Source organism: Pygocentrus nattereri, chromosome 19 (genome assembly GCF_015220715.1).
Source record: "Pygocentrus nattereri isolate fPygNat1 chromosome 19, fPygNat1.pri, whole genome shotgun sequence".
In the NCBI taxonomy this organism is placed as follows: domain Eukaryota; kingdom Metazoa; phylum Chordata; class Actinopteri; order Characiformes; family Serrasalmidae; genus Pygocentrus; species Pygocentrus nattereri.
In genome coordinates, this window is record NC_051229.1 from 11,288,389 (window position 1) to 11,310,673 (window position 22,285).

The 22,285-nt window shown below is 39.1% G+C and overlaps 1 protein-coding gene and 1 long non-coding RNA gene across 2 annotated transcripts; both read right to left on the reverse strand.

The window, feature by feature from the left end:
* Positions 1-1,392: 1,392 nt before the first annotated feature.
* On the reverse strand, positions 1,393-5,010 carry LOC119261619. The gene is made up of 3 exons (XM_037531219.1): positions 4,836-5,010; positions 3,811-4,091; positions 1,393-1,884 (listed from the first exon to the last, which is right to left on the reverse strand). The coding sequence occupies exons 2-3, from the start codon at positions 4,010-4,012 to the stop codon at positions 1,649-1,651; spliced, it is 438 nt and encodes a 145-aa protein (XP_037387116.1). The 5' UTR covers positions 4,013-4,091; positions 4,836-5,010; the 3' UTR covers positions 1,393-1,648.
* Positions 5,011-7,938: 2,928 nt separating this feature from the next.
* On the reverse strand, positions 7,939-13,040 carry LOC108433093. Its single transcript, XR_001858271.2, has 2 exons — positions 12,655-13,040; positions 7,939-8,880 (listed from the first exon to the last, which is right to left on the reverse strand). It is a non-coding gene; the product is annotated as an uncharacterized LOC108433093 (long non-coding RNA).
* Positions 13,041-22,285: the final 9,245 nt, after the last annotated feature.

Genomic DNA, 22,285 nt, shown 5'->3' on the forward strand with positions numbered 1-22,285 from the left:
CTCTTAATCTTCATTTCGGCTTATTAAGTCTGGCCTTCTAGCTCCAGGCAGAAGCTGCCCAGAACTCCAGCCCAAGTTCTCAGAGGTCTCCCCCCTCCTTCAATCAGACTTCCCTTATGCTACCACCTCATGTCTGAATATAGGTTTAGTAAGTTTAGTAAGTTTGGTTGCACTATACAGCTGTTAACCATGTCCTAACCATGAATGTGTTTAGTGTCTCAGTTTGGTTGTAACAAAACAGCTTCAATCACTGCCAACTCATGGAGTACGTAACCCTGAAGACTCTTTGTGAAAGAGTTTTATTTTCATTTCAGTTTTCAATCATTACAATTATGTCAGTGCCGTGAAAATTAATGAAATAATGATGAATTGACTTCAACTTAAAAGCTCAAGGGGTTTGTCTTACACTTGTTTGTTAAGCTTAAAGGTTTGAGTGTATTCAACTCTGTGTATAATTGCAGATCATTTAAAAAGCTGAGTTTCAAAACTTGAGTTACCTCAAAACGTTTAAACCTAACTGATCAGATTTTACAGTGCAGTGCCCCCCCTGTAGTAACGCCAATGTGTAGAATAGTGGCTCACTGCTGCCTGGCCTCTCTTGGGATAGGAACCTTTATTACGGCCTCCAGGACCACCACGACCTTTCTTACTCTTTATTGAACAGCTTATAAATCTTGATTTGTAGCAACTTAAAATATATTATTTCATGTACTTCTGTTAAAGTGCCATTCAGTTTTCTAAGTAATCCAAGAAAAAAGAAAAGCATTCGCATAGTATCTTTAAGTACGCTGTCAGGTTCACGGAAACATGGAATGATCATTATCGCGGATGGAACTGACTTGCTGTCGATGTCTGGACAAAACCTCGTCTAAAAAGGTAACTTTACAGGAGAAGGAAAGACCTTTCAGCGCAAGTTAATGGAAACAGATTGCTTTCCATGTTAGTTTAGACTATTTCTACTGGCCTATTCTTCATAAAATTTGGACACAGTGTAAACAGTAGCTAATATTTTCAAATTATGGTAAAGATAAACACCAACAAAAATGGAGATACAAGGTTTTGTTCCGAAAGTGAACCTGAAAAGAGCAACATTTTTCAACTTGTCATTTACCTTCAAAGAAAATATCCAATTAGAACCTAAATGAGTGTGCAGAACATTCTAGTATTTATTTAAAAGACTGCAGAATGTTATGTGGTGCCCTTCAAGTTCTAAAGATTATTTTTAAGTACTATACAGAATGTAGAGGAACAATGTACACTCAGAAAAATTAATTGTTATGAACTTAATTCTATTATACTTCACATTTCCATTCAATCAAATGGAGTAGATTTAAGCATCCATAGACGTTGTTGCCTTAGCATGAAGTTCAATTGTTGATGGAAGAAAAACAATTTTAAAAAAAACATTTCAGTGCAATTTATTTGTGTTTCATTTTTAATTGAGTTCTTTTTGGACCAACATGAACAATTTTAATTTATTGAAATGTACTGTCATTCATTTTTGTCAGTTTTACTTAAACCAGTGAACAGCACAATTCATTTATTTAATGTTGACATTTTTTCATTTTTTTTAAGTAAAACCTCATTAGTTCATTTTTGAGTGTATTTTAAAGGAGACAGAAAGTAACTGAAACAAGCCAGGAGCTGTTTATGTGTTTTTGCCGAATACCACGCGTGGTCCAGTGCGGGGAGGCCGTGGTTCATCAGAGATGACCCAGACAGCTGGGCCGCGGGCATTGCCCTCCATGCTCACTTTAATCTCTTCGGCTCGGGCCAGTGCCTCCAGCTCTGGTGTCGTCTCCGGGCACCAGTCCGCCATGAACTTATCCCTCGCCTCCAGAAAGTTTATCTGCACCTCCTCCGGCTGCTCTCCAAACATCCTGTCTGAAAGGGTGAAGGGGCCTTGTTATTGAGACAGCAGCATGGTTACTGAGACAGTCGCACGGAGGCTGGTAACTGAGACAGCCACACCGTTACTGAGACAGCCACACAGGGGCTGGTTACTGAGATAGCCACATGGTTATTGAGACAGCAGCACAGTTACTGAGACAGCCACACGGTTGCTGAGACAGTCTCATGGGGACTGGTTACTGAGACAGCCACACGGTTGCTGAGACAGCCGCATGAGGGCTGGTTACTGAGACAGTTACACAGTTATTGACACAGCCACATGGGGGCTGGTTTCTGAGACAGCCGCATGGGGTTGGTTACTGAGACAGCTACACGGTTATTGAGACAGCCACATGGTTACTGAGACAGCCACACGGGGGCTGGTTTCTGAGACAGCTACATGGTTACACAAGACAGCCACATAGCTGCAAGGGGGGCTGGTTACTGAGACAGCCGCACAGTTACTAAGACAGGTGCACGGGGGGCTGGTTTGATCATTTTACACAGGTAGGCCAAGGTGGTGTTAGGAGTCTTGCCCAAGGACCCTTATTGATATAGTGTAGGGTGCTTGCCCTGGTCGGGGATTGAACCCCAGTCTACAGCGTAGAAGGCAAAGGTGTTAACCACTACACTAACCAACCACCAGCCACAAGCTTACTGAGACAGCCACATGGTTACTGAGAGAGCCACACGGGGACTGGTTACTGAGACAGCAACACAGTTACTGAGACAGCCACCCAGGGGCTGGTTACTGAGACAGTTACACGGTTACTGAGACAGGTTACTGGTTACTGAGACAGCCACACGGTTACTGAGACAGCCGCACGGGACTGGTTACTGAGACAGCCACACGGTTATTGAGACAGCCGCACGGGACTGGTTACTGAGACAGCCACACGGTTATTGAGACAGCCACATGGTTACTGAGACAGCCACACGGGGGCTGGTTACTGAGAGATCTACATGATTTCTGAGACAGCCACATGGTTACTGAGACAGCCACACGGGGGCAGGTTACTGAGACAGCCACATGGTTACTGAGACAGCCACACGGGGGCAGGTTACTGAGACAGCCACATGGTTACTGAGACAACCACACAGTTACTGAGACAGCCGCACAGGGGCTGGTTACTGAGACAGCCACACAATTACTGAGACAACTGCACAGGGGCTGTTTACTGAGACAGCTGCACTGCAGTTATTTGCTCTTTTCTGCTCTTCTGATCTAACATTTTTGTCCAGCTTTGTTGCTGAAATCAAATGTTTGTTTTCATTGTTTCACTGGGCAGAATCTGTTCTTGACAGATTGCCTTATTATGCAGCGCTGTGCAAAAACAGTGTGAAAACACTGAGTCACCACTTGCAAAGGTATCTAAACAAAGAACAGGCCTACAAATCTACAATTACATGTTAAAGCAATAGTTTGGTGAAAAATCTATTTTACACAATTTCCTCTCTGACCTCGAATGTAGTCAATCATCCAAAATGTCCGAAACTATCCAGTCAGTCATCCAAAATTTGCACTACAACAAGGCTAAAGTAGCTACTGAGTGATGAATGATTATATTTCACCAATAAGCTTTGTACAGACTTTATGGCTAAATCATCACAACAGACAAACCATGTTAAGTCATTGCTAATAGACTTGCTTATGTAGTTTCTGGCACTGTATGATGTTCTGTTATATATAAAAATGGACAAAAGGACATTGCAAAGTTAAAAACACTATTAGCAACCAGCTTCAAGCCTGAATCATGTCAGTTGTCCAAGGCTTCAAGATGGATGCTTTTCCATCTATGCAATGTAAGAATGATGTAACCCATGCAGACAATAAATAAATAAACATATGTATTTTTAGATCTTTTAAATACATTATTTAATTCTAGAGTGTATTTCAATGCATTAAGCACTTGTCATTACCTGCTAAGTCATGGATGAGGTCTTTAATCAGGTGACCGATGATGGCATAGAGGGTCATGATGATGACGATGGTAGCAAGGAGCATATAGAAGACGTGTATAGGCATGTGGATGGCATCTCGAGCAGGTGGGATGTAGTTCTTAAAGAACACCTCGTCTTCACCTGGAGGCTTCAGGACTGAGGGCTCATGAGGACCTGCCATGGTGACGAGGAGAGGGGTGGAGGGCCAGGCGACCTTCTACTGACCTGAACGGTGTGCTCCTTTACAGCATTGCAGTATTCTGCCATAGATAAGAACACTTAAAACAGACTGGCAACAGCACACGTCACGTTTTGCTGTAAGAAACCAGTTTTAGAACAGTGGTTTTGTAACTATTGTCTTTTTCCTCTTTTTGGGGCCTATAAAATACTTGCTGTTGGTATTTTTAAGTTCTCCAAAATGTCCTGGATTTGACTTTGCTTTCATGATGACGTTTGATTTCTACAGTCTGCCCTCTGCTGCCCTCCTGCCCTCCGCAATATGGTCACCCAATTAATAACTATTCTTTTTGCACCAATGTCTATGGAATGTATCACTCTTCATCTGCTTTATTGGAATGCCCACTTTATATTTACCCATCTGTTCACAGCCCTCCTCAACTTAATTCATCACTGGTCACTTTCTAACCACAGGGCTGCTGTTGACGAGGTAGTGGTGGGTCATTCTCAACACAGCAGTCACACTGACATGGTAGTGTGTGTGGTGCCGGTCCAAATGTATCAGTGGTGCTGCTGGAGTTTTTTACTCATGTTAGTGTGACTGCTAGGTTGAGAGTGGATCACCACCCAAAAATGTCCACCCAAGAGCAGATCTGTGGTCAAAAACTGACCACTGATGAAGGTCTAGAGGATGACAAACACAAATCGTGCAGTAACAGGCTATGTTCTGCAACTGTACCCTAGCAAAGTAGACCGTTGGTAGAGAGTATAGTAAACACACTGTTGAGTACCTGACCATGACCACTAACTTATAGTGCAATACATACCTTAAGCATGTAATAAAGAATCCAATAATGATGCATCAACCATCTTTCTGGGAAAAGCAGCTCCAGGACATCATCATCAGGTTTCATCTCCTCTGTTACTTTCATTTAGCTTCCATTTTTATGCAAATTAATGAGACTGTTATCGTCTAGTGCTCTATGCTTACTGCTTATACAGTTGCAGTTGGATCAAGTGTTGTGATTGGCTAAGAACTTCAAGGTCAAAGAGCTTAGCTACAGATATTATCCTTCAGCAGGTGGGGCTTAGCACCCAGGACTGCTAGGTTATCGTCTGAAACACCTAGGAAACAGAGCCAGTGTACCATTGTAAGAACCTGACATTAGTTTATGGCATTCAGAAGTACTGCAGGTTTTCCAAAAACTGGTTTTGATTGGTATAAAGTCCTCAGTATCTGACGCCGGGTTGTAGTTGTGCTCAACAATGAGTCCTAAAACTCTGGATTACAGTAAGAATGGTATTAGAAGTCTTGTAATGTTATTAAAGTGAGTTTGCCACTCTTCCATGTTTTTCTCATGATTTTACATCTTTAAATAAGATTCACAAGTCGTTCCAAAAAAAAACAAGTGTAAAATTTTTTAAATGTATGAAAGCATCAGTTTTGTGTAATGGGGTGGTCATGTTTGACAGATCCTATTGAAAATGGAGAACAAACAAATGATCGATACTGAATAAAAGCAGCAACTGTCAAACTTTGGCTCCTCTAAAGACATAAATTGCATCACTTACTCTTCATCATGTGACAGAACAGTATTTTTATGGTGAAATAAGTTGACGGGGGAAGCAAACAGGAGACGAGGAAAGATATGACAAAAATATATTGACATGTACAGTAAAGAAAATATATGAGAAATGCATTGTAATGTATTCACAGTCACATTTAAATACATCACTTACATTCTTAGTATTGTCTTATATATAGATGTAAATGTATGTTATGTAAAATGTGTATTATGACATATTAAAGAGAAGATTAGATTTGTAGTAGAGTTCAGTAGATTTAAAACAGAACAGTACAGAAAACATTTCATCCATTCAGCTCTTTTGTAATTCTGTTGTAATAATTAACACATTCCAAAAGTATTCAGTCACCCATCCAAATAATTGAATTTCGGTGTTCCAATCACTTCCAAGGCCACAGGTGTATAAAACCATCACCTAGGCCTGCAGACTGCTTCTACAGACATTAGTGAAAGAATAGGTCGCTCTCAGGAGCTCAGTGAATTCCAGCATGGTACCATGATAGGACACCACCTGTGCAACCTGTGCAATATTCCACAGTCAACTGTCAGTGGTAATAAAGCAAAGTGGAAGTGATTGGGAATGACAGCCACAAAGTGGTAGGCCATGTAAAATGGCAGAGCTGGGTCAGTGGACGCTGAGGCACATAGTGCGCAGAGGTCCCCAAACTTTCTGCAGAGTCAGTTGCTGCAAACCTCCAAACTTCATGTGGCCTTCAGATTTGATCAAGAACAGCGTAGAGAGCTTCATGGCTGAGCAGCTGCATCCAAGCCTTACATCACCAAGGGCAATGCAAAGTGTCGAATGCAGTGGTGTAAAGTGCTGCCACTGGACTCTAGAGTAGTGGAGACGTTCTCTGGAGTGATGAATCACGCTTCTCCATCTGGCAATCTGATGGATGAGTCTGCGTTTGGTGGTTGCCAGGAGAATAGTACTTGTCTGATTGCATTGTGCCAAATGTAAAGTTTGGTGGAGGGGGGATTATGGTGTGGTGTTGTTTTTCAGGAGTTGGGCTTGGCCCCTTAGTTCCACTGAAAGGAACTCTTAATGCTTCAGCAGACGAAGAGATTTTCGCGCTCCCAACTTTGTGGGAACTGTTTGGGGACAGCCCCTTCCTGTTCCAACATGACTGCACACCAGTGACCAAAGCAAGGTCCATAAAGACATGGTTGAGTGAGTTTGGTGTGGAAGAACTTGACTGGCCTGCACAGAGTCCTGGCCTCAACCCAATAGAACATCTTTGGGATGAATTAGGGTGGAGACTGCGAGCCAGACCTTCTCGTCCAACATCAATGTCTGACCTCACCAATGCGATGTCTGGAAGAATGGTCAAAAATTCCCATAACACACTCTTAAACCTTGTGGAAAGCATTCCCAGAAGAATTGTAGCTGTTATAGCTGCAAAGGATAAGCTGAGATCATATTAAACCTTATGGATTAAGAACAGGATGTCACTCAAGTTCATATGTGTGTGAAGGCAGACAAGCGAATACTTTTGGCAATATAGTGTATCAATATGTTTTTTGTGTTAACTCATTTTCACTTTGAAAATCACCAAAATGGGGCAGGGGCACCCAAATCTTTATAAGGCTACTTATATACATACACACTTACACATACAGTACTGTATAGAAGTTTAAGCTCAGAGAGCTCTAATATTAGACTAAATAGATAAATGGTTTTAAATAATGTGCTTAGGAGACATTTGCACAGTACTGTGTGTTTAAGCAACATATATTTATTGGTACTATTTCAAATATTTGCCTATATTCTCAATCAAAATTTTGGCTTTATATATGTTAAATATATTCCAATATAGGAATGTATTAAAATTTACTTCATTAAGGTTTTCTAATTAATGTTAAAGTTGTAAAATTAGTGTTTTCATGTTTATATTGGATTGATTAATGTAGTGTTGAAATGGAAACGGATATCTATTTCAGCAATCTGGTGTAAAATGTAGAACAATTTTATTTAATGATGTTTGAGATGTTACGTTGATGATGTAAGAATAAAATATGAATACATATTTTATAAAATATGTACAAAAATGTGTATAAAAATATGAACACACCTTATCACTTGCAATAAAATTGCTATTGTTCATACACCATGTTAATAATAAAAACTTGAATTCATATATTTAATCCTGAAATAATATAATAATATATTTAATCATTTTAATTAGATGATGCCATTTCATAAGATCTTGTACATCCATGAAATCCATGCTAGTTATGAAACCTAAATTACCTCTGTCCAGTTAACCTGACCCTGACCCTGACCCTAAGCTTTCTGTACTGTTCCAGGCATTAGTAGTGGATAAAGAGATGATTCACGCACAAGACGAGTCAGTGTATTTCTTTATTGAGAAGCTTAACCAACCACCTGTCACAGAGAACATGACAAGAAGTTTATTACATTGAATATATTAGTACAGAATATTTGGCCCATGAAGAGCTAGAACTCTGACCCAAGAAATTCTAGAACTCTGTTACATAGAACCAACATACAGAATTACATTCGTAAACAAAATTCTGAAATTCTGTTACCCTTCATTGAGTTACATAGGACTACAGCTGATCTGTAGAACTCTACAACTGTGAACGCAGCAGATTAACACCACTGCATTTCGAGACCGGTATTATGTTAAAGCTTTGATCCCAAGAGACCAAAAAATGCTTTGCTTTCCTACAGCAACAAATTAAGCAGGACTGTAATGTAAAGATACAATAAGCGGGAATTTCCATATAACCTCATGTAGGTTTAGCCTGCTGTACAAGAACATAAAGACAAATAATCTCTGGAAGGCCATTGGCTGAGAAAATTCCTTTCATTCCTACAGCAGTCAGGCGGACAATGTCCAGCCATGTAACCAGTGGCAAGCGTAAAATGCCACTTATTGTACCTTTAAACATGTTTCAGTGACGTAGAAATGTATTTAAGTGGAAAAAGAAATTGAAAAGAATGGACAGGCTTTTAAAACTCATAGGGAGGTAACATATGGTACTCGGATTGATATTTCATTGGTGGAAGGACATGACCCTCTCTGCTGAGTGGACAAGCTGGCCCGGCTTCCATGTTGGTTGCAGGGGTAGGAGAAGCTAGAACATCTCTGCAGCCCTGGCAGCAAGCCAGCTACTTCCGCTATAGTCTGCACCTCTGCACTCATCCTCCTCCCTTCTTCATTGGTGTCATCATCGCTGTCGTCATCATCATCATCATATTCTCCTTCGCCAGGGCCTCTTTCTGCATCCTCCACTTCAGTTTTCGGAGCAAGGACCCAATCTAAAAGTCCGAAAAGGAATAAAATGAGAGATGGAGAGAAATTAGCATGTACTTAGCTTACAAGAAGCTTTACAGAATGGCAATAATCCTAATTAATTTATTGAGAAACTGCAGCAAACTTTGCGTAGAGTTTACTGTTTGAAATGCTTCAGTGCCAAGCTAGAATCTGTTGTTGTAGCTAAATGTAGGAATGGTGGAAACAACATATTTGCCTCCATGCTAACATTAGCTTTGTTCCAATTTCACAAAAACTATGCTAATGGGTTGGCCTTTCACTAGCATACCAAAGAAAAATGTATGGAATAGAACAAAACATTGCAAATGTAGGTACTTTTACAAAAGTTGACTTGTGATAAAAATTTTTTCAAGGGTTTTTGCCAGAGTTCTGTAAAATTTAGCTACTACTAGTGAGTCGGTTAGCATGCTAATCTTACTGGGTTTTCCAATGGCATGTTAAAACATGGGGAACCATTTCTCATTGACATAGCAGGATCTCCACAGGGTACAAGATGGCATTAGATGATCAAAAAGGGCAGAGAAACTCACTAAACATGTAAAAAAAAACAACAGTTCCTGTTTTGCACGTCATGAACACAGATGGACACGGATGGACTGAAGCTTCTTCAGGCACTGGATTTCATGGCAAGGAAAATTCGCAATGGGGTGTCAATTCTTGACAACACAGGTGGATGATGGGCACAGCTCACACCAAGCTACCTGCCAAGTTGTGCATTAGGTCATTAATGAGGTGACCCACTATGGCATAGGTGGCCACCACCACCAGCAACACTCCAGCCAGCACGTAAAGAACATTGCGAGGCAGAGTGAGGGTGTCGCGGGCCGGGGGTTTGTAATCCACAAAGTAAACCGCATCTCCGTTCTGAGCCTGGAGCAGGTTTCGAGAGCCAGGGGGATGCAGGCCACTGGTGTTCCATATCAGCTCTTCTGCACTGCTAGCCATTCTTCTTGTTTCTGTGCTATGATAATGGTTATGCGCAGATCTGTTCTGTATGGACAGGAAGAAGTCCAGCATGGTTATGGCATGTGGTCTTAAATATTTTCTGTGATGTAAAACCAATTTGGTTGAGACAAAATGTATAATATGCTAATGCACTAATCTTGTTCAAGTAGTATATTAGCATATTATACATTCAGTAGAAATCTAGGAAGCTCTAGAAACTTCTGTATAGATGAAATGTAATGGTAGTAGGGATGGGAGTATAGATGTGTCCTGAATAATGAAGAGAGTTGTAGATATTTCGAAAATGACTGAGACAGATGAGATGAAGCAAGGCATAAAAATTTAGCATCTAAAAATTAGCATCCTGTATTTCAAAACCCCGAGGTAAATAAGTGGTGAATTATTGAATATAGGCAATCTGATTTATTTTCTGCATTTAATAACTTCTTGTTGTCCCAAAAAACACTGAAATGTCAAATAAAACAATTTCTCCAGTAGTTGTATATTATTTTTATGAGTATAGAAAACAACAAAAATGTGCAATATTACTGTGATATCAAACTTTTAAGCAGTAGTGTATGTCCATTTTTGGCATTTTTCAGTTTTTGACATAATTTGACAGTATCTGTTACTCTTCACATTGTTTGTAAATTTTATGATGAATGGCCTAAAAGAAATTACCCAAAATGACATGGGAAAAATTCTGGTTCCATTGACTTACATTGAAAGTAAAGTAGGTTTTTTCCTTCTCCTGTAAAGTTGCTATTTTGGAGATACTTTGGAGAAGGTTTTCTTCCGACAGCAGCAATATATGTATATGTGTATATGTATGTAATCTAGTGAGGGAGGTAAACAGTCTTCCAAGGCAGTCTGCCAAGCTTTCTAACTCAATTTTAACTCAGTTTGCGGTGGATTATAGACGCAGGAGAGTGATGTGAAGAGCTGAAACACAGAAAGAAGCTTAGGCCTGTTTTAATCAAGTCCCACATATTACTATATGTAGCCCATCCTTGTTCTGCCTGCCTTCTTAATTCTGCCTGTAGTAAAAACAATGGCACAAAGGGTCCTTAGTACAGGATGTTCTCATGGAAAAGAATAAGAGTGAGATGTTGAGCTGTCTTATCCTGCTGGAACAAGCAGTGGGTGGAGCAAAGGATAATGGAATGGTGGTTCCTTCAAGTCAGCGCAGTATGTCCAACATGCCGGATGATTATATGATGATATCTTATCATTAATGTGCTAAATTATGTCATGATGACCTTCACTGAACACATCGCAGGTGTCATTACTCAGAGAACACCGGCCAATCGCAGGCTTCATAAACAATTTAGAAAAATATAGAACTACTGTTCTCACAATATCAAACTGAAACTGGATTGTAAAAGTCTTTAATTGGATATTAGCTCATGTAATCTTACCTAAGTTTCGCTATGTGTTTGATTTTTCTGCCAATCCTAATTATATTGGATTTCAAAAATCACTTCAGTTAAATACAATACTGCCACGTGTTTGCAAAGTGCCTTCCTGGGTTTCTTTAAAGGGGAATTTCATTACGTTTTCCAAAGTTCTGCATAAAACAAATATTAAGATGTAAACAAAGCCTTTCAGAGTGGTTTGATGTGAAACAAAGCATTGCATAAAAACCTGCCCATTCAGATTTCCTGACAGTGGTGGTGATAGGAACCAGGGGTCACAATCTTGCAAGTTTAGTCATTTTATTTCCTATCTAAAACCACCAGTGAAACTACATCTTTTGAGTTTTTATATAATATTGATAACAGTAAATCAGTGATAAAAATCTGAAGAAAGGAAACTTTTCTTTGGGTACTATTTTGCCTCACCACACCCTTTGCCATGAACTGACTAAAAGATATATGGTTGTGGCTAAAGGCTTATCTCAAAACTATCGTAAACCAATGCTTCGGGCATCAGGCAGCATATTAATAACCTTTTCATGTAATCATTTTCTGTGAGGGACCTTTTAGAGGCATCCAACACTTCAGATGTCTGGTTCCTGTCACCACCGCTGTGAACAATTCTGACGTTTCTCTAGAACAGTGCGTTTCACATCAAACCACTCTGACTGATTTTACTTTCATCATTATGGTTTAATTTACTGGCTATAATTAAATGGATAAGATGTAAACAGTCATCCAGAATGGTTTGATATGAAATGCTTCATTCACATCAACCTACCAACTCAAAATTGTTCACAGTGGTGGTGATAATAACCAGATCTCTGAAGAGTGTAATACCTCAGAAAGCTCCTTCTCAGAAAGTTATTATATGAAGTGGATAAAAATGTGCTGCCTTATCCTGAGATGCTGTTTAACAGTAGTGGGACAAGCTTCTAGTCTAAAATACGTATATTTTTAAGACACATTTGTGGTGGAGATGTACATCCAGGGCATTCTAAGATAAAATAGTCCCCAAAAAAGCTTATTAACTCTTATTTTTTCAAGTTTTCTACTATTTTACCATCATCAACAAACTCAGCAGACACTTGTAGTGTTCCTGTTGGGTTTGGGTATATTCATGTTATAGTCATCATGACCCCTGGTTCCTATCACCACCATGTAAAGAAATCCAAGTCAGCAAGTTTCTCTGCAATGAAACATTTCACATTTAACCACTCGGAATGACTTAGTTTACATCTCAATCACTGAATTACATGGAAATGTGGAGGAATTGGTGGAATTCCTTTTTAAGCAGTGAGATCCATGTGTTGGTCAGAGAAAGAAGCAAGAAATAGCCAAAGAAGTCTATTTAAAGCAAACTATAGTTACAAAACACAGTACAGTTCATATCCTTACCTTAATACATTACAAGCTCCTTCGTGTTGCAGATGATGCTGGTCTACAAGCAGCTGTTTTGAAGTGAGAGACTGTCTCCTACCACTATGTACCTCCATGAGGAGATCTAAGAACTCCATATTCTGCTTACAGGCTGATTGGCAGCACACGGTTATGCCGGTGCAACTGCATTCTCGGGGGGTTCCTCCTCCTTCATAGCCTCGTTCATCATCCAGGTCCACTCCACCACAGTGATAAGAGTGTTGACCGTTACAATCCCAATCATGAGAGGATGCAGCATGACTGCCCTGTAGACGGTGGAGCTGGACGAGCAGAATGATGATATCGAGGGAGGTTTCTCTCACTTTTTCGAAAGGAGAGCGGCGAGGTGTGAGGAATTTCTGTGTGGGCTCTCCAATATATCTTGCTGATAATCCTGAATGCCCTTGTCATAAGCGCCTCAAAATAATCTATGTTGCATAAGGGCTTGAACAGACATTGCACTCATAGCACTTCTGGATACCAACACCAATAACACGTTCCAACTGTGTAACAATTGTTATCAATGTGTTATGACATAACATCCCATCGGGCTGATGTGGTTATGTTGGAACTGCGACAGTTGTGTAGTCATGTGCAGAAGTTTGGGCACCCAAAGGTCCAATCCTCTGCAGGGGTACGCCTAAACATGGCATTTTCTGTTTAATTTGGTGGACAATTTCTATTCATTTGTTGAATATAATATTTCGGATAAACTAAGTTCGAACATGTTTTTTCTTTTTTTCTAAATAAGAATAAACACATTCTCTACTGGGACCAAACTTCACAATTGCTTTTATTGCACTATAATTTGTATTTATTTGGACTATTTACTTAGTTCAACATATTAAAAGGGAAAAAACATAAAATATAAAATGTGTTATGACTTTTGCACAGGCCACACTTTATGTTTTATTTTTCCCCAGTGTATTAAATTCAGCAAATAAGCAGTAAATGTACATTAAAATGTTCAGAGGTGTGCTCTGTAGAGGATATGTTAACCCTTTAAAATCAACAAAACATGCCATTTGACCAGGGGTGTGCAACTTTGCATATGACTATATACTGAAATGTATCGCTGTTGTTGGATCAAAACCTCGTATCTCCAAAATAACTTTACAGGAGGAGGAAAACACCTACTTTACTTTTAATGTAAGTCAATGGAACCAGACTTTTTTTCCAGTAATTTTGGGTCATTTCTTTTGCTCCATTCATCATGAAATTTACACACAATGTAAAGAGCAACAGGTAATTTCAAATCATGTCAAAAACTGAGCCACTTTTGGTTCCCTGGGATTCATGTATGATAAACAGACTTGTGAATGTGAAGAACCTTATGTATGATAATGTAAAGATTCTATACCAATTTAAAGGGCTTGTATACTGCATGAGTACTTGTCCTGTCACTTATAACATTTATGTGGATTAATATACCAAAATATTATTCTATTATAAATAAATATCATCATTAATTCATGTAACACATATAGTAATTTGTAAATGAGTATGCTAAAAATTATTCAGTGACTAATCAAGTTTTTTAAAACGGCCAAACAATAATAACAGAATTAACTGAACAATGAGGCATTAAGAGTTGTATGCAAAGTTTTGGGCACCCCTGGTCAAGGGAGAGTAACTTAACAACCTCCACAGAGAACACACTTCTGCACATTTAATACACAGATACTTTTACTGTTCATTTGCTGAATTAAACCTTACTTAAAAGTAATGCATAAAACATGGATTGTGCGAAAGTTATGGCAAGTTTTATATTTTATTGTTTCCCCCAACATGTTAACTTCAGCAAATAAAAAAGTAAACATGCTTTAAAATTAGCATGCTTAAGTTTGTTTCCTGTAATAATTTCACAAGAAATATTCTAAGCTTTGCATATGACCATAGCAGGGTGTGCAGAGGAGAATCCTCAGGGCTGTATTATTCCCGCAGACATAATGATTTCTGTGAACTAAAAAATGCGTTGTCTGTAGTTTTACATCTTTTTAATTCAATAGAAACATGCTTGTGTTTAAACTCTGCAAATATTACAGTAGGCCTACGAAGTACATTTCATTGCTAAGTTTTGGATTGAAACAAAATTCATGAAGCATCCAGTGGAAAATTGGCCAATTGGAATAGTTTTTACCATCGTATCTAGTTAGAAACAGCTAAGTGAGCTCTCCTGGTTGGTACTGGACTATAAGAGCTGAAGAGAAGGCCAAATGTGTAAGACACATGTATCAAATACATGGCCCACGACACAACCCTATCCGGCTGTCACGCATTCGGCCTCATCTGGAAAGAAAACGGACTTCATCCCCCAGAACGCTCTGCGAGATCAGGTGGCAGAACATCCACACTTGGACTCCATCTTAGGAGAGGACTCCAATACCCAGGATTCTGTAGAATCCCACATGACTTCGAACTCTCGTGAGTGCTCCTATCAGCGCTCACAGTCACCTACTAACAATCTTCACCTGTGTACGTTTGGTCATATGACTACAGTTTAGAATACTTAAGCCCGGGCCTTAGATAGAGACTTTGAGAAGTATTGTTTCAGTGAGATTACTGAGCGTTTTCTATCTGTCCTGTTTGCTTACTGTGTATTTTGACCTTTTGCTACGTTTCTCCCGTTTACAGTTTCCCTTTGTACCTTTGCCTGTTTGGTTTGATCTGTGTTTTGACCTGTTGGCTTGGACTTTGACTATGGTTTGTGATTTGCCCCCTTTTGATTATGGTTGGTTGGTTGGACATTTTAAAGGTATTTTAAAATACTGAACTTTAAGGTACTGAGTTTTCAAACGTATAATTAAATTGTTTACATGTAAACAAAGTCATTCAGAGCGGTTTAATGTGAAATGTACCATTCTAATGAAACTGAGTCAAAAGCTAGATCATATAAATCTGTTGCATGAAATGGTTATGAATATGTCTGACATGTTTATGATTGATTTGAGAAGGTATTTTAATATACTCATGGAAGAGAGGCACATGCAGGGTGTTGTTAAACGTTTTCTTATATTTTACCATCAACAACTTTACATATTACTGGCGTTCACTGGTGGTTTTGGACAGTAACTAAAATGGCTTTATTTGTGTTGCAGACATTGTGACCGCTGGTTCCTACCAGAACTATAGTGAAGAAATAAGAGGCAGTAAGTTTTAATAGAATGAGCCATTTCACATCAAACCACTCTGACCTTGTTTACTTCTCAACCATAGAATTATTCCGAAAATGTTGAAAAAGCAGCGGAATTCCCCTTTGAAGAGACACATAAATACAGGGTGAGTCAAAAGTCATGGGACACCGTTTTATTTTATTTTATTTTTTATGCTGTCACAAGCCTCCACAATGCGGCGCTGAAGGTGGTGTTTGTTGCGGATTTTCTCAGCATTTAAAAACACAATTTGTTTGAGATGATCCCAGAGATAAAAGTCGATAATAAAATCAAAACTAAAATGAAATAAAACCTGTCCTGTGACTTTTGACTCACCCTGTATAATGACTATATTATCACCACCACTGTATAGAAATCTGAAACCAGTAGAAATCAGTAAGTTTCTATACAATTTCATTTTGATGACTGAATTATGTGGAAATTTTCAAAAACTGGTGGAATTCCCTGTTCGAGACATTCTAGCAGGATGTTACACGCATGAGAGAGACGATTTTATAATATTTCATTGCTTTCCCAAGAAAAAAAACAGGAGAACTTACAGAGTAAAATGAACACCATCAGAATCAGTCAGGGATTACGAGTTAGCACACTAACTGACACACACTAACTTTTTCATTCAGAAAAAGTACAACAGTGTAAATGTGCCCTCAAAGGTACAGCAGTGGTTTAAGGTTCAGTTGTGAACCTTAAATAAGTTTTCCCCAGTGGAAAAGTACAGATTTGTACCTTTTCATAACCAAATGTTTTAAAATTGAACAAGAAAATAAAACTTCATTTCAGCGGATTATGGTACAACTATGTTCCCTGACTAAAGGTACTGAGATGTACCCTTGAGGGCACCACCCCAGTGACAGGAGGGGTACTGCCCCAGTGACTGTTTCTTTTTCGAGTGTGTAATTGTTTCAGGATGATCTCTGTTGTGCTCGGCGGCTGAACGTGATGAATGAGGAGAAATGATAGTGAATGAAGAATGCAGTAGAATATAGTGGATCTTTTCTAAAAGGAATGAATGACTGAGGAACCACATCAGCAGGACTTTCAAAATAGTAGGACGCTCTGTAAGAGCTTCAAGGTGATATGACAATAAACTCAGATAACAATGCATACCAATGTATACAAACGTTTGTGTACCCGTGGTCATATTTTGTTGATTTGAAGTGTAAATAAGTGAACGCATCCTCTACAGAGAACGCATTTCTGCACGTTTTATGCAAGATTACTGTTTATATGCTGGGTTTAACATACAGGGGGAAAAAAAGTTATTACATTACTGTTCTTTTATTCCAATATGTCAAACTAAGTAAATAAACAGGTTGTGCACTCAAATATGCTGAAATAAATGCCACATTTAAGTGTGTTAAGTCCCTGTAGAAGACGCATTAACTCATTTTCACTCACATGACTGGGGTTGTCCAAACTTATGTTAGTTGCATTAACGTAACGCTGCTTTATTTACAGAACTTTACAGTCATTTATCGTTTACAGTGTTTACAGTAGTTTAAAACGCTTTATTGTAATTTAGGAAAAAAAATATCAATTACCTGTATTTTGGAAGACTTGATAACGGCTTGAGAAAAATGAAAATGTTAAAAAAGTACTTCAGCTCTTTGAAGGTCGTCAAAAAGAACGATGGATGGAAAAAAAAACAGGAAACAAAAGAAAGAAAGCGCTAAAAGCCCTAAAGAAACTGCAGGAGAGAGCTCAGGGCGAGCTACATGATGCCCTGGTGTCCTACGCAGGAGACACTTTGCTGGACTTGGGCTTGCTGGGCTCGTCCTCGTACTCTTTGAAGAAGGAGTTGGCCAGAAGTAACGTCCAGAACATCACAGACATGGACGTGTTGACAATGACGATGGCGATCATTAAGGGATGGATCATTTTCGTGCAAATGCCGGTGTTGGTGTCCCGGGTGTGTATGTATGTGTGTGTGTGTGTGTGTGTGTGTGTGTGTGTGTATATATGTGTGTCACACTCTCTATCCCTACCAACTGTGCCCCCCCTCCCCACCACCCCAACCCCCACCCTTTCTTATTCCCTTGCTGTTATAATTCTCCCTTGCTCCAGAAAGGTAATCCTCCTAGCAGTTTCTCTCTGCATCATAGCTGGAATGACAGTCAGGGGTCAGTGCTATAGGTCAGACATGTAACCATTACATTACCATACACACAACAGTTCCTGGCTTGGACACGCGCTCAGACACCGTTGCTGAAAACTATAGATACCATTAGGTGTTTCTGTTGGTTCCTGATAGTTTTGCAATGTGCTTTGGCTTTTTAAGCAGGTTGATATCACAATATAAACCTAATGGTTTGACAGGTGACCAGTGGCTGGTTCTAAATGCAGTTGATGTTTATCTGATGAGAATTTAAGGTGTTCTACAGTAAACTAGTGTTTGCTATTGGAAACCTTTTGGCCAGTTCCCATTTTTTTAATCTTAGTGATTTCTAATAGTTCTTTTTCAGCTTGGCGCAGCAACTAAGTGGTTCTATAAAGCACATAAAAAGGTTCTGTCACTTAGCAACAATAGCAGAATCCTTTCTGGTGCACTGAATAAAGTGATTCATTGAATTTGCTGGTTTCAATATAAATGATCGATGCTGTCAAGAAACAAACACACTTTCTAAGCTGCTTATCCTTCTGAGTTGTAGCAGAGAGCTGGAGCCTATCCCAGCGGCCATTGGGTGGAAGGCAGGGTACACAGTACAGGTCCTCAGTCCATCACAGGGCAGAAAGACAGACATACATTCAAACACACACTCAGTTTAGTGTGTCCAGTTGGCCTGACTGTATGTCTTTGGACTGGGAGGAAGTCCACACAGACACGGAGAGGACCCTGGTCATCTAGCCAAGAACCTAGACCCTTCTTGCTAAGAGGTGACACGCTACCTACTGCGTCATCGTGCCGGCCAAATGTCTCATCTCATCACATTACATTTATCTGTTATTCAGTAATGTAACGCATCACTTGTCCTAAATTCAGTACTTACATTTCAGTAATGAAGAGTGCCCACTTGTGCAAAATTCACTAGACCTCTTTTTGGGTGACAGGACAAGAATGGCAGAGCTGTCTAGAACTTTAAAGGCGTGGTGATATGCACATTACTTTGAATTTGTTGGGCAAAGGCCCAAGAATGTGAAAGTAGCATGCATGGCCAGGGCATAAACAGCTATTCACTGCTGTGAGCACATCAACACTCTTTTATATTGTTTTCTAAACTGATACAGTTTTATTTTGAGACATATAGTTCAGTGGTGGACAGTAACAAAGTAAACGTTACTGTACTTAATTTTTTTCATGTATCTGTACTTTACTGAAGTATTTCCATTTTGGGCGACTTTGTACTTTCACTCCACTACATTTCACAGCTTGTTTTGACCTGATGGACATACCGACCCACTGCAAGCACATGGTTCTATGTCAGTGCAGCAGCGTAAAATTTTGGGAGAGTCTATTCAACATAAATGACAGAGCTAACCTAACGTTGTGTAAATAGAGCACAATACAGAAATATGTACACATATGCAGTTGTGACTGGCATGTGTCTTCTTTCTGAATTTATACAAACACGATTTAATTTTATAGTAAATTTGTTTTTGCTAGTTTATGAACAGAGACCTACAGATGCAATACAGTAAAGGAAACTCATTTGTGATGCTGAGTTTAAAGCAAGTTTTTATTAAACTTAAACTTGTAACTAAGTAAATAAATCTTAAACTGAATCTTTTTACCAAGAGTGACACTGGAGTAATTTCACCTAAAATGAGTTGATAAAGCAAAAGTCTTGCTTCAAAAATAGTAATGACATTAGAGTCATAATTTATTTAGTACTTTTATTTCTGATACTTAAGTACATTTGAAGGCAAATACTTTTGTACTTTTACTCAAGTGGAGGTCTAAAGGGAGGAACTTCTACTCTTACTGGAGTGATATTTTACCTTGGGTATCTCCACTTTAACTCAAGTACATGGTTTGTGTACTTCATCCACCACTGATATAGTCTACTGCCAGTGTTTTGATTGCCCTGCTTGAAAGGCATTCCAGTATTATTAGATGGAATGAGTCTTGTTCTTGCCATGACATTTTTCTGTGTAGTGCTCTTTAGGCTGGTTTTCACTGAATTTGCTGCTTTGTGTTACTAAAGAGCCCAAAACAAAAGTAAATTGAAATTGCTTCATTAGCTTTTTAAAGGGACAAATGTTCACTTTATTAGTAGCCTAACTTTTGTTACAATAATACTAATTTCCTCAAGCACCTTTATAGGAATTTCAGTGTAATGTTGAAATTCAGCACTTCACACTACTCACTTTTTGACTACTTGTATCAATTCTAAAACGTGGACATTTAAAGCTTGTAACCTGCAGTGCCTTGCAAGTGTTTTTACAGCAAATCTTTCTGTAAAGATTAAGTGACCCTTATTAGTCCCACAATGGGGAAATTTCACCTCCATATTTAACCCATCTGTGAAGTGAAACACCACATACACTCTTAGTGAGCACACACACACACACACACACTAGGGGGCAGTGAGCACAGTTGCCCAGAGCGGTGGGCAGCCCAATCCACATTGCCCAGGGAGCAGTTGGGGGTTAGGTGTCCAGCTGAAGGACACCTCAGTCACACGTTGTCGGCTCTGGGGATCGAACCGGTGACCTTCTGGTCACAAGGCTGGTTCCCTAGCCTTTTTGTGGTTAATACCGTTTTTTATTTTAATATAACACTCAGATATTTAAACAGTGCTTTCTTCATTGTCACACTTCTAAAACTCAAATAATGAACAGATCTCTCTCTCTCTCTCTCTCTCTCTCTCTCTCACTATATATATATATGTATATATATATATATGTATATGGATCTTGTATTATTTTATGACCATTAATTTTACCACTGACTTCTTGGTGATGAAAAACTTTAATTAGTATAGAAACCTTTTTAATTATGTGGACGTTACAAGCTCTTTAAAGAATTCTCCACTGTAAAGTTCTTTAATGAACCTATGGCATCACTCTATAAATAACTTGGACTTTAAGTCAATAACATGGAGACAGTCTAATCATGTCTAGTAATGTCTTGCATGATTGATTTAAAAAATATGTGTTTTGCGATTTGCAGTCCTATTTTGTAAAAATACCTAAACTAGACACCAAAAAAATGTCAACTAAAATGTTCTGACCCTGATGAGTTTGTCAGCTCGGATTCCAGCGCGTTCCCTTCTAAACAGCAACAGGCCAGGTCTATATATACAATATAATCCTCAACATAATCTTAACCCAGACTATACCTCAGAGCCATTCTTAATCTAAATCTCCACGAGCACAGCTGCCACAACATAGCGGAACAAACAAGGCAGAAGAAAAGTGTGGCCTGGAAAGAGATTTGCGTCACTTGAGGGTTTCTGGGTCTAGATGAGTCTAGACTTGTGGGTCACCTCAATAGAATCAAGAAACCTAAGCCTTCATATTTTACAGTTTTGAGACAGAGTAGATGAACAGACGGGGTCATGAGGTGAGATGAGGACATGCCAGCACATGATCTTTCAGTAAGGAATGATGTACGTATTTGAGGCAAAAGCATATAAGTTTAGGAGTAACTTTCTTGTTTTAAAACAAACACCTTTAAGAAATAACAGAAATCTTTACACATACAGTGACAGTGAGATGTGTAATAATAAGTCCAACAACTCAGGTTTGAATCTGAACAGACCATCCACCAGAGTGTTATAGTGTCCAGCTGCATGTTGGCTCTGGCTTTGCAGCACAACTGAACTCCCTGAATGACTGAAACTTGAATTGTGACGTCTCTGCTCTTGATCCCTGAAAAGCATCTTTGTAGAGAAATGAGAAAACCTTATCTTCTGTTTATGTAACTTGAAAAAACTTTTGAGTTGCGGCACAATTTTAGCAATCAGATGTAGTGCACAATTTCTATTTGCTTCCTGAGTTTAACATATTAGAAAGACATAAAACAAATGATAAAATATGCTGTAAAATTTTCACATGCCACATTTTCTAATTAATTTTAAACAGTAATTGTGCAATAAAATGTGCAGAAGTGTGTTCTCTGTAGAGCAGAGGTCACTAATAGGCGGACCGCGGGCCGACTCCAGACCCAGATGCTGTCCTATGCGGACCTGGACCTATAACCAATAAACTATGGAGAATTATTTCATTTTGATGGGGTGGTCCTATTTAGATTGGCATAGCTTTTCTAGCCTTTACGGTAGCTTTAGCAGCCAGAGACTCACAGAACAATCGAATGTGTTGTAAATGTCACACGTGACGCTTCTCAGCCGATCAGATCTGTGCATTATGATGTGCACCAAGACTCGAAAGAGTGATGCACACACAGGGGAGGGAAGAGGCAAGAAACAGCAGTCAGAGAAGAAAGTGAATCAGATCGTTTTACATGTTGTGCTCTAAAAAGAGAAAACTGACAAATG

What these genes read in the sequence shown, in the direction of transcription:
- LOC119261619 (XM_037531219.1), bottom strand. Translation starts at nt 4,012, where the DNA reads ATGGCAGGTCCTCATGAGCCCTCAGTCCTGAAGCCTCCAGGTGAAGAC. An exon ending in CCTCATCCATGACTTAGCAG is followed by an intron (nt 1,885 to 3,810) that starts GTAATGACAAGT and finishes TCACCCTTTCAG; the next exon opens with ACAGGATGTTTGGAGAGCAG.